Source organism: Epinephelus lanceolatus, chromosome 18, assembly GCF_041903045.1.
Source record: "Epinephelus lanceolatus isolate andai-2023 chromosome 18, ASM4190304v1, whole genome shotgun sequence".
NCBI lineage: Eukaryota > Metazoa > Chordata > Actinopteri > Perciformes > Serranidae > Epinephelus > Epinephelus lanceolatus.
In genome coordinates, this window is record NC_135751.1 from 13,495,112 (window position 1) to 13,508,910 (window position 13,799).

General features: G+C 42.8%; 1 protein-coding gene across 1 annotated transcript in view; it reads right to left on the reverse strand.

The window, feature by feature from the left end:
• The window catches only part of shank1 (SH3 and multiple ankyrin repeat domains 1), a 99,165-nt gene that overhangs the window by 27,168 nt on the left and 58,198 nt on the right, over window positions 1-13,799 (reverse strand). The window contains exons 13-15 of the mRNA XM_033644369.2: window positions 12,250-12,398; window positions 9,850-9,963; window positions 8,437-8,512 (exon numbers count right to left, since the gene is read on the reverse strand). Coding sequence (XP_033500260.2) covers window positions 8,437-8,512; window positions 9,850-9,963; window positions 12,250-12,398 — 339 coding nt within the window. The remainder of the gene's footprint in view (window positions 1-8,436; window positions 8,513-9,849; window positions 9,964-12,249; window positions 12,399-13,799) is intronic.

Genomic DNA, 13,799 nt, shown 5'->3' on the forward strand with positions numbered 1-13,799 from the left:
AAATTTACAACCTTAATCACAGAGAATATCTGAGACTGTCTGGTACTAGCCCCAACCATGACCTTTTTGCCCTAAACCTAACCACTTCCAACCTTGACGCGTCAACATGACGAGTATAAGCCAATCAAAGCATGCAGCGGGCTCCTTAGTAGTCCGTAATAGGGATGGTCTGTTCTTGTTAGCAGCATGCTCATGTCACAAGGTATTACAGAAAACAAAATCTGAATGTTAACGTTATTTGCCTGGCAACTTGTAATACAACTTTGGGCATCATTAAACCTATACCAGTGTATTGCTTTGTTGGATGTTTGAGAGAAATTTACTGGTGACAACCTTTGAAACTTGTTCTCTTTGTAAGTTGACACCTAAACACACCATTAGTTTTGCTCTTATTGATCTCATTAAGAGAGAAGAGCAAGTTCAGCTCCTCAGGTCCACCTCTGTGGACTGGATCCAGCCACTGAACTGGGTCCCAGTGATAGTGCCACTCAGTGTTGCTTCCTGAGTATTAGTGACCCAGTGTTGTCATGAGTAGCTTAGATGCAAGAGACTGAGCTGGACAATCCAGCAAAGCATACAGTAAGTCTCATACTGCATACGTAAGAAGCCAAGACATTAAACAGGTTTGGCCACGCAGGTTTCCATAGAGGTGTCAGAAAGAAGCTGGAACTTGTCATGCATGCTGCATCGTTAAAACTCCCTCACCATGCGCTGTTTCCAATTTGTCGGCAGTGTCCCTCCCTCCCTCTCACTCTCTCTCTGTCTCACACACACACACACACACACACACACACACTGGTAAACATAAACGCCACACATTACGCAGGACACAAGAACACATACAATCAACCGGCCAACAGAGGAAGAGAAATGACCCTGCCATACCTTTGTGTTTTTGATGGACAATAGCAAACACACCTTCCATGCACACAAACACACACAAACATAGGCATGCATTCACACAAAACACGCAGTCAATCTGCACATCAGTAAAAGCAGCAAGCATCACTTGTGCCGGTGCAGCATTGCTAGAGGACGTTTGTTCAGAGAGCGATTCAAAGCAGAGAGAACGCCACACTCACATGTTCATACAGCGAAACACACAACGGCTGCACTGCTCATACACCGGGCTGTGCAGCAGCAGCTCTTGTCCGTCTTCACACACATACATCACACACACATACACAAGCACACTCACATTCACATTGACACAAACTGAATCAAACACATCCGTCTGCAAGCATGCACTGCAACATCTGTCAATCTATCTAATCGATCCTGCCCTGCCATCCATGATGTCCACATGCATGCATCCCTCCCTCCGCCCCCCATCTCCCCAGGCAACTGGAGGGAGAGAGGGAGAGAGAGAGGGAGTGGAGGGTAGGGGGGGTATAAAAAGCCATGGCAGGTACCTGTAAATGAACCAGACGCTCCTATTCACAGGGCCGAGCGACGGCCAGGAAGAAGAGAGGGAGAGGGAGAGGGAGAGATCCTCCTCGCCGCATGCCCCCATCGCCATTTCCTCCCCTCCCTCTCCTCCTCCTCCTTCTCCTGCTCCTTCTCCTTCTCGTCTTCCAGCGAGACAGCAGCGAGCGCGAGCCGCGAGAGAGGAGGAGGAGGAGGAGAGGAGGAAGAGGAGGAGAGAGAGATGGAAGAAGGGAACGGGAGAGGGCCGAGCTCTCCCAACCCCTTCATACTTAAGACAGAGAGAGAGGAGGAATGGGAGAGAGAGAGAGAGAGATGGAGATGGTTCATTGTGACTGCGACACAGAGAGAGAGAGAGAGAAAGAGAGGGAGAGAGGAGAGGAGCAGGGGGAGAGGGAGGGGGAATAAGGTGGCTTAAGAAAAGGAGAGAGAAATGAGGTAATTTAGAGAGTGAGAGAGTGAGGGGTGATTGGGTTTGTTCGCCGGGGGTTTCATGCACAAACACACAGTCCAAACACACATGCATTCATGCTATTAACTCATACACAACCACCAACACCACACTCACTTCCTCTTTCCCCATTCTCCTCTTCTCCTCCATCCATTCTCTCCACTCCTCCCCTTCCTATGGTTTATATGTATAGTATTCACTCTGCCCATCTGTCACTGTCATGACTTCCCATTCATAAAAACGGATGTGACTGAGATAACTCTTTGGTATACATTCTTATCTGAAATAATGAATTCACAGGGAAAGATATGAGGATCTTGAAGTTTAAATGACTGAAGACAAGGATAACAGACAAGTCAAATTATTATGTAATATTACAAAGCTTACAGAAGCTGATTTGCTCCTATTGGCATAAGAATAAATCTGACTTTGTGCAGATCCTTCTGGAGCCTCTGACGCTGTCCTTCCCCTGCTGTTATTGACCCCACGTGCCTTTAAATCACACTTAACTAACCTCGTCCACCCCTTTTTTTCTTGATTTCTTTCCAACCTCTGACATGCACACACACACATGGACATACACACGATTGCCTCACATTTGCTGTAAACAAAGCATGAATGAGAGGGTAGAGCAAGGGAAGGGGGGGGGGGAGGAGACGCATCGACGCAGACAGGAAGAGGAGGACAGAGAAACAGCTGGCGGGTGAGTGGCGGAAAGAGGAAGAGGAGGAGGAGAACGAGAGAGAGAGAGAGAGAGGGAGAGATTCTCTCAAATAGGCACTCACATCATCTCTTAGTCAGAGCCTCCTTCCACGTATGTCGAAGCTGTCCTCCGTCGACTTGCCCTCCCTCCCTCCTTCCTTCCCTCTCTACGTCTCTCTCCCTCTCTTGCCTCCCTCCTGCATTTGAGGACGATCACAGCTCTTGTCCCCTCTCTTCTCACATCTCTGCCTTTTTGTTTCTCTCTCTGCATGTTAGGCTATACCGCTGTGATTCTGTGCACAGTATGTGTGTTTGTGTGTGCATGCATGTGTGATGAGAGAGAGAGAGATGAAGAGAGGCCATTAAAGAAAGAGAGAGGGAGAGAGAGATGGGGGATTGAGCAGGAGAGCAAACAAATGTTGACAGAAGGTCCACATGATTGTGTGATTATGAGTATCTGCATGTCTGCCTAATGTGTCCTGTATATGTGTGTGTGCATCTGTGTAATTATTGTAAAATGGCCAAACCTTAACACACACACAATTCAATGCTGTTGTCTCTCTTGTTGCAAATTTCAACCAAAAAGTCGAGTGATGTGAAGTCATACATGTTGGAGAAATCTGAAAAATCATATCAGACGACTTTATGCTGCCTATGCACAAGCAAGCAGCAATGGATGTGTCTTACAATACACAATAAAATCCCACCACAGCAGTGTTTAGCAGGGTACTCTGCCTCTCTCCTCCAAACTGTGCGCACTCCCTCGTCCTCATTTGACCCGCTGTTGGCCAAAAATCGGTCTCATGTGGGCTGGGAGAGGAGCAGCAGCATGTACAGATTGGGAACAGTTTAATCAGTGCATGTGTGGCAATGACACAGATCGGATCAGCTCTCATTCCATATCTTTTTTACCTTTTTTTTTTTTTGAGAACAGTAATGTTACAAGTGTTTTGTAAGCTAGCACATGCTGCTAAAACAGCAAAGGTTAACCATTTCTTAACAACCAAATGCTTTCAGAAAAGGCCAGATTTGTAGAAAACATTTTCACTGTGATGAAGTTTGATACAGAGCTATGATCAGGCCTAAAAATGATTAGGCCCAACCTACATGAACCCACGTAGTTTCTGTCCAAGTCTGACCTGAGCCTGAAGCACAGCAGCAGTTTTGGGCCCAAGCCCCATTAAAAACTCAATTTTCTGCCCCTCCCTCAAAAAATTTAACATTAAAACGTGTATTACAAGATAAAGTCAAATAAAGACTGTTAAGTGTGGTAATTACATTGCACAGACTACAAGGTGATCTGATGTCTTGACCAAGCTTGGTGGGTCAGGTCAGGTCCAATGGGTTCACGCAGAGAATCAAACCTCTAATTCAAGAGCGCCCAAATATTAGAGTGTGTCTTCTGACTGACTGACCAGAATTTGGCTGTTGAAGATCTTTACCACGGTAAAAAAAAAAGAAGTTGTGAATTATCAATACAGCCATTTAAGGGTAACAAAAAAGTCTGTCGTGGTTACAGGAGGAGTAGACAGGAGAAAATATGTAAAGTAGGATGACGGCAAACATGCAGGGTCATTAAAAATATATTTGACATGGAGGGGTACGGCAGACATATATAAAAATTCTTAATTTGTTTGTCATTTGTCACTGCTGGTTCCCAAGTCATCATACCCCTCACTGCTTGTGTTCATTTTAATGTAATTTCCACACCACATTATCAACTTAGAGCAGTTCATCTTACTGACTGCTGGGTTTCGGTTATCACGCCTTGTTATATTATCACGGCTTGTCCCGTGCTGTAAAAGTAAGGCTGCAAAATTTATCCAGCTGTCAATAACGGGTCGTGGGTGGGACAGAAACTGAGGATCAGAGAGTGGCGCATAAGATGACTGTTTATTAGGGACAGACCAACATGTGGGGCTACTACGAGGCATTTGTCAGTCATGTCCATTACAGAACTCTTCCAATGAAACTATAACCAGCTTCAGGACTTGAAGCGACACTAACTTTCAAAAGAAGAAATACAAGTTTTGGTTTGATGGCATTAGATGAAAAGTCAGGGGATCACAGATATCATTAGGATTTCTGTACAAAATTTGACATTGGCAATCCATTAAATAGTTTTTGATACATTTCATTCTGGACCAAAGTGGTGGGCCAAGTGACCAACACTGCCATCCTTTATAAAACAAGCCAGAATTCACAATTTGTAACCTCCATGCAAAATTTCAGCCTCTTAGGGCAAAAACTGTGCCGTCAGGGTGGGGAAAGTTTTGTGGACTGACCAACCAACCAACAAAGAGAGCTATAGAGCTGTTGGTTACAGCTGAAAAATAATCAGCATCATCAAATGTAGGGCAAAATGTAGAGTGTCTTTTTTGTATCCAGATCTAGAAAAAATAACAGTTTGTATGGTTTTGTTTACAGCCAATCACGGCAAGTGTCATGACTGGCCCTCTATGATAGCAGCTACGACCCCTACAGTCTGTGGTGGGGTAAAGTTGAGTGCAGTGTATCTGAAAGAGTTGGCAATTCAGCATGCTGAAATGCCACCAAAACATTTGAAATTATGACTATACTGCACACCTGTGGTGTCTACTGGCATTTTGCACAACTGAACACTTCCATTCACATGAAGGGTAGATAAACTAGGATTACCACTTCACCATTGTATGCCTCCAAGAGCCAGTCACGTTGCACTCACAGTTTACATCCATGCCTATGAAAACATGGATGCCTCACACACATCTTCCCCCAGCAGCAAAGAAGATCTAGACAATCAGCACAGTTTCAAGATGGACACTCAAGACTAGTGTCACCAATTCAGTATCTGACCAAATGTCTCCCCTTTTGTTTCTGAAATATGATGTTGAATGATGGCCAGAAAAGTGTTTTTGCGGAACATTATGATGTCATAGTGAAGTTGACCTTTGACATTTTAGATATAAAATGTCATCACTTCATCATCTTATCCTATTAGACATTTGTGTGAAATTTTGTTAGAATTAGCATAAGAATTCTTGAGTTATGGCCAAAAACATGTTTTGTGAGGTCACAGTGACCTTGACCTTTGACTACCAAAAGCTAATCAGTTCATTGTTGAGTCCAACTGGACATTTGTGCCAAATTTGAAAAAATTCGGTGTTATTAAGATATCCCGTTTGCAAGAATGAGGCAGACGAGATGGCAGTGACCTTGACCTTTGACTACCACAGTCTAATCAGTTCATCATCGAGTCCAAGTTGATAAATGTCATTTGTACCAAATCTGAAAAATTCCCTCAAGGTGTTCTTAAGATGTATGGATGGACAACCCGAAAACATAAATCCTCCTGCCACGCCTGTCCCTCTGTGCCAGGGACAGGCGTGGCAGGAGGATTTATATTTTCGGTATGTTTTCCAGAATGAAAGGTATAAAATGAAGTACTTTGTTGGTGTCAGTATTACTTAATGGCTATACTGGTATTGGTACTGGTATCATAATTTAGCCAACCATAATGGTATGAGCCTTGAAATATTCATATCAGCCTTGTTTTGGCAGTCAGAATGAAAAAAGTGAAAACATGGCAGAGGGCATCCCCCTTCATGCTTTTTACTAACCTGTGTTGCCCCCCTGTTGCTTGCATACACAAAAAAACAATGCATATGTCTCTTTTCACCCATTTATAAACACAGAGTGCCCTTCTTCCTTCATCCAACTTCTTCATCCTTCTCTCCAACCCTCTTCTCCCTTTAGAGTGCCCTTCACTGTCTGACCTCCAGATGGAGACACCACAGGGGAGAGAGGGTGATAGAAAGAAAATTAAAAAGTACAGGGGGGTTAGCAATATAGTGATGAATAGAAAGCGAAGGAGAGATGCTTAGATGGTCAGGAGATGTGGCCAAATATAGAGGGATGAAAGGAGGGATAGGTGAGATATTACATGTAGTGATAAAGACTGGGAAAGTAGGCCTATGTGAGGGCGGTTCTGAGTCAGCCATGCCTGCCTGCCTGCCTGGCCAAACAAATAGTCTCAGGCTCTATACTGCAGTACACGGCTTTAATTATCCATGATGTGTGTGTTAGCGTGTGTGCACACACATATGTGTGTGAGTTGGCATGGCTGAGTGCGTTGTTTACATTAAATGTCACTGTTGATGAAAAGCATGTTAATAATAAATGATACTGTGTGCATTTGTGAGACAGAAACAGATACAGAGGGAGATAAAGAGAAAGGAAAACATGAAAAGAAAAAAATGCAAGCCTGAGAGAGGAAGTTGAGGGATGATAAAGAATGATGATGAGTGAGCGAACGGAAAAAAGGGAGGGAAAAAGAGAGGCATAAGGCGGGATTTCGTGTAAATAATACATGCGATTGATAATGGCTTTATTTCTATGTAAATAATGCTCTCTTTGCTCAGTCCAAGTCATGGACACTGAAATGAGTTTGCCTCAAAGCGACGCCGTGCTCGCCATGATGCAGATGCAAGGCATTAAAGGGAATGACATTATGTTAGGCTGCGTTAATGAGGAGAAGTCACACTCCCAAAGTCAATACAGGAGAGTTTTCCCCACTCATGTGTCAACAGATCACCTCCACAGAGAATCCAGAGAAGTTTCTGGTGTATGCTGAAAAAGCTGAATAGGAATGATTTTCTGCAAATGTTTTCATGCTGATGAAGTTGCAGTAGGTGCAAGAATGACCTTCTATCAAAAGTTAAAGATCTTAGCTGCTGTTTTAAGATTATTTACAGTTAGTCCCATGGCACATTACATATGCTTCAGTTCAGATAGTTTGGTCATCAAGGACAGTAATGATTATATAACAGTCAGTCGACACAAAGAAACTACAGACTTAGTCATCAGAGTGGTCTGAAAACACCTTCACAATCACCGCCAAGTTCAGCCCACCTAAAAATTGCAGCCCGGCAATGCAGCTTTGCACCTCAAGAGCCAAAAGACTGACATACAAGAGAAGGAAGTTACTCTAAAATCCTGATATGACAAAAAAATCTGCCTGTCTGCCCAGGTTAAACTCCGCAAAACCAGCTAGTCAAAACATGGCTGGTAAACCTGTGCCTCGAGGATGACTCCAGCATGAAAGCAGGCGGATCAGCTTCACGACCTGAGGCAGTGAACCCTCACACATCGTCATCCCACCGCATGAATCACTTGCAACACATCACATCACACAAATCAAAGTACCGCTGGAACGTATGAATCATTCACCACATGAATCATCTTATCTGGGTAGATGTATACAGTATGTTAGCATACAAACAAATCCACTCTCAACATGTGCTGTGTGTCAAAACATTGGAGCAGCAGGGGTCGTGATGAAAAGGTTGTCAGTTTGATTTGGATTACCCACTGGGCGGATGGACAAGATACATCATGCTCTTTAGCAAAGGCACTGAACCCCTTCTTGCCTCAGCAGAGCTGCTCTGTGGCTGATGATAGAAAACAGTGGTAGTTCTTACTGACTCTCAGGTGGAGCAATAATCTGAATGTCAAGCTGCCCTTCTCTTAACCTTTATGTAACCAGGATGTGTCGGTGTCATAATGGCATACTTTCATGCTTCATTCAGGTCCTAATGTCACACCACACAGGCACTGAAGCATCCAAATGCCTCTTTTGTCAACCCAAGTGGCCCGAAGCGCCCTTGTGTTCAGCTCCTCTGGCAGGTGAAGTACGACTCTGGTGTGACCTTACCCTAAATGAACCCAACCCCTAACCCTGCGAGCTGAAGCGCAGCCCCTTTTTCCTTTTTGCCCCTGCTGCTTAGAGAATCTGTGCAGGCCTCTGTGTCTTTGGATAAAACTGGCATGTGTTCAGTTTGCTGTACATCAGTGACAGCTAGCGGCAAGGTAACTCTTACCTGGGAGCGTCAAAGCTGTCGTAGGATCCCACAGTGTAATGGCGGAACAGCCTTTTGGCTCGTTCTCCACGGCTCTCTGAAACACAAAACCACAGGGACATCAGCATGGTTGCACCTGCATTAAATCTATTTGCAAGGCTTATTATACAGCACGTACTGTTCAGTTACTGTATTATCATTACTAATATACTGGAATTTATTATAATATCTTCTTTTTACAGGTGACTTTTTTCGGTTACAAGACATTTGAGCTACTGATCAAAATCAACTGAAACCAGACCTGTAATCTAAACCTTAGACTAAATTGCACATTGATTAGGCCCTTTAGGGTTTTGCAATGTTGTGATCGCAACTATTAACTCAAAAGTCACAATACACAAATCATCTTTAATTCTGCGTGACCTTGCAATTTTGTCAAATCACTGCAACTTTGCACAAATTTGACTATTTAAAAGGGATAAAGTCTCATTTCATTATAGAGCTGCGCAGAGTGTATCGATTAGCTCAGCCCTGTTTATCATGAGGCTGCTGGTGCAGGATCTGAGCTCTGTGCCTGGAGTCACAGACACACAGTGACAGGTCTGTTAAAATCACACAGCTAACACTACCCAATGGTTATTAACAAGTTTAATGACAGTTGAGCCGTTTTGCTGTCAATGTGACATTAACGATGGTCGATGTTAGCTGCCGCCAAAGTGGCAAAATATGATGAGTAGCGATGAGGTCACATTGTGCTGTGTTAGCTCATGCTATCTGGGCAGGAGGAGAGTGTTTCACAGGGACAGTCTTTCAGCGCTGCCACCGAACCATTACAAATAGATTCTAATTCTGTGAGAGACACTGGGAGCTCATAATAATATGCTCCCAATCGATCATAGCATCGCAACTATTTTTGCAGTATTCAGTAGTCCCTGCAATTTTTTCGGAAAGCTGTTTCAAATCTGTTATAGGCTGCAACAATCACAAAAAATGCCCACAAAATCCTGGAGGGACTGCTTAAACAAAGACTCACTTGACTAATATAAAGTCACTTCACAAAATTAATGGATTAATAGCTTGAAACATTTGTCAAAAAAATCCAAATATTAGCTTGTTTTATTGTCTCACATGTTAGGATTTGGCCTTTTTTCCCTTTATTTTATGTCATCATAAATTAAACAGCTCTGTGTTTTTGATTGTGGGTGGCACAAAACAAGAAATTTGAAGATCTGGACTTGGAGAAGTTGTGATGGGCATTTTAATTATTTTTTAGCAATTTTATCACTGGAAACAATCAATCAATCAAGGTAATAATTGATAGATTAATCAATAAGTAAAATTCTATTATTTTGTTTATACAGACCTGATGCTTGTAATGCTAAATGTACTGCAAATGTACTGTGTGTGAGAGTGGACATGACTAATGGTGATCACCTGATCGGTTCTCTTGGCTTCGAAGCATCACTTCCTCCACACAGTCAGAGGGGAACCAGCCTGTGCGACCCCTGACCGTCCCCTCCCAGTACCCACCCTCGCCAACACTCAACACTAGAGGGGGGGCAGGAAAGAGCAGCATATCAGGAAAAGGCAACACAACATGCACTAACGCACACACTCACACATACAGATACCAATGAGAAATGAACCCACGCAAAAAGACAACATTATACAGACAGAAAAAAATAATGCAGACAGACATAGACGGACATGCAAACCTCCTACATACTCACCAAGACATACATACCTGGCGACACCTTAGACTCACTCACAAACACACACATATTCATACCTGCAGACATTGAATACAAACATATATAGAGACCTTACACTCATGTTAGGACATGGCCATTTTACAAACTCATCTGAAGACACTTGGAACTGGCCTGGGTGCTGATCTGTCTCTGAGGATGATAGGACCCTCTTTACGCCTGATGTTAAAGGAACAGTTCACTCCAAAATCAAAAACACACATTTTTCCTCTTACCTGAAGTGCTATTTATCAATCTAGATTTTTTTGGTGTGAGTTGCCAAGTATTTGAGATATCAGCCATAGAAATCACTGCCTTCTCTCAAATATAATGTAATTAGATGGAACTCGGCTTGTGGTGCTCAAAGCGCCAAAAATATATTTGACAAACTCAACAGTGATGTCTCTTTCTAGAAATCATGACCTGGTTACCAAAGATAATCCACAGACCTTGTTGTGAGCAGTTTCATGTAGGAACTATTTTCATCCAGCAACTGTGTCACCGTAGGAAGCGTGCATCTACTCATGGATGAGAGGCTCATGCTTGTGACAGCATGAGATGTAAACTTTAATGACTGAGCTGTAACATTAGCCAGCTCAGTAGATGCGCGCCTTCCTCTGCATGGTGATACAGCTGGCAGGCGTAGCTCAGTAAAAACAAAATGGTTCCTAAATGAAACTTCTCACAACAGAGTCTGTGGATTGTTGAGTAACTAGATTATGATTTCTAGAAAGAGACATTGCTGTTGAGTTTTTCAAATGTTTTTCTTTTTGAGCACTACAAGTCCTGGGCCATCTAGTTGTACTATGTTCGAGAGAGGGCAGACATCTCTACAGCCAATATCTACACTCGGCAACTCACACCAAAACAATCTAGATTGAGAAAGAGCAATTTATCTGGGGATGAACTGCCCCTTTAACGTGCATCTCCTGTCAGGCTTGAGTAAATAAAAAAAAATGAAAGTAATATTTTTGGTGTTGTTTCTCAATGCGAGTCAAGTCACTGTTTTCTCAAGAGATCCTTAGAGTAATAGTTTGACATTTTGGGAAATGTGTTTATTTGTTTTCTTGCTGGGAGTGACTTGAGAGGATTGATACCACTCTCATGTCGGAGGGTAATATTCTTCTCACTAAACTCTCAGCAAAAAAGTGAATTTCTAGTATGACGAACTCTTGATTAATCTTTGTACACTGGAAGTCCATCCATATGTAGTTTTTTGGTGGGAATGCTCTTAACATCTCCAGGCTTGAGAGAGTCTGGAACTGCATCCCAACACAGCTTTAGACCACTTTTACTGTTTTGGTTTCCTGGTCTGAACTTGTCGCGGATGGTTACGAGCCACATCCCCATATAACTTGAGAAATGAAACACAGAAAAGCTGTACCAGAGCTTAAAGGAGAGTGAGTATTGCACTTACATGAGTCAGGTGGCTATAAATAAAACGTCAATGGAATGCTCACATGACATCCTATGCCCTGTGTCTCTGGATGTGTAAGTAGGCAAGACGTTAGCCATAACACCTCAATAAGTCAATGGCATAAATAGGCTGTGTCTATTTTGGATGATACTATTAGCTATAGTGCTGTGGTCAGTGGATATTTGTCAGTGTAGTTCATGTCATGTAGATAAAGAAAATCCTCTTGTGATGCAGTATCTCACTTTGGGTCTAAAATATTTCATCAGTTAGCTTAATGGTGTTAGCCTAAGAGCTGCTAATGAAACCTCAACTCTGGAACTGATAAACCCTGCAGTCAGCAGCTTACATATTATTAGGAACTTTCTGGGTCCATGCCAAAGCCCCAAACAAAGAGGGATTCTGTACGTGTAACCTTTGTTACATTTACATCTACGTTTTTGAGTGTGCATTTAGTTCACTTTAACAAGTATATGTATGGACATCAAAGATGCCTGTCTGATTCATGTGGAGATTAGCACTAGGCCTAAACAGCATCACAAACACTGACACCCAACCAGACAGACACTTTGAATTCATGAGGAGGACAAAATGCAGTATTATGCTCAAGCATACACACACACACACACACACACACACTGTGTATCATGACATGAAAATGCACATACTCACCTTTGACCCTGTCTCCCTTATTGAAGCTGATTTCTCGCTCTCCCTGTGCAGAGTGTGATCGAGTAGCTACAAAGACTCGTCCTGGGACAGCGCTGTAGAGGCGTCTCCGCTGTCCTGCGGTTTGTCCAGTTGTGCTGGTGAGGGCAGGTCTGGGTGGGAGACAGCAGAAGGTAGAGTAAATCATATGAGACTGAAGTTTAAAAATCAAAGCTTCCTATAGGCATGGCTGGCTAAATTACTGAATGCCATAACTACTATTGTTTGTTTGTTTGTTTGTGTTTGAGAGAGAGAAAGGGAAAGTCTCTGGCAAGCAGGCTACTACAGACTGGAAATTTGAGGATTTTGAAGACTTTGTCAGACAAAACGTTACAGCCAAGACAACCTAAAGTCAAGTCATGACCAAGACCAGTGTGTATCGAGACCGAGTTTAGACCAAGACCAGTTCAGTGTGAGTCCCACACTGCATGAATGTCTTACAATAAAAATGTGGAACATGAAAACCATAAGTACTCCTCAAATTGATCTGAAAGATCCACAATTCCATAAAATAAAGATTCATCTTGATGTATCTCTTTGAATGCAAATTGCGTATATGTATGTATGTGTGGAAAAGTGCACTAGAGAAATGATTTGAAAAAATAATTATAAGGCATTGCAGAGGTGAATTTTGTGTGTGGGAATTTTGCTTTGTTTTCTATGAGCGAACAAATACACAAAACACTAAGAGGGTGAAAGCAACTTAACCATCTTAAAGGAATAGTGCATCCAAAAATGAAAATTCTGCCATTATCTACTCACCCATATGCCGATGGAGGCTCAGGTGAAGTTTTAGAGTCCTCACAACACTTGCGGTGATCCCAGGGGAGAGGGGGTAGCAACACAACTCCACCTAATGGAGGCTTACGGCGCCCCAGATTCGAACGTCCAAAAACACATAATTGAAACCACAAAATATCTCCATACTGCTCGTCCGTAATGATCCAAGTGTCCTGAGCAGTATGGAGATATTTTGTGGTTTCAATTATGTGTTTTTGGACGTTTGAATCTGGGGCGCCGTAAGCCTCCATTAGGTGGAGTTGTGTTGCTACCCCCTCTACCCTGGGATCTCCACAAGTGTTGTGAGGACTCTAAAACTTCACCTGAGCCTCCATCGGCATATGGGTGAGTAGATAATGGCAGAATTTTCATTTTTGGGCGCACTATCCCTTTAACACAACACTCCTTTTTTGCACAGGCAATTTAGTTAAATCCCTGCGCTTGTGGTCACGACCAGTCTTGAAATAAAATCCAGAGTCCTCTTTGTCTGAGACCAAGACATGACTGAGTAAAAATGCGGCTGAGTCCAAGACAAGACTGACACCTTCAAAAAGCGATCTTGAGACTAACCTGGAGTACTACAACACTGGTCAGTGAGTTCTCCAAAAATTTGTCTGAACATTTTAGGGTTCTGTATTAGGTCACGTTTTAAAGGTTTAATCGATGACCTTTGTAGGTCTGTAAACTCACTTAACAGATATTGTATTATCCTTATTTGATCTATTTAATTTTAC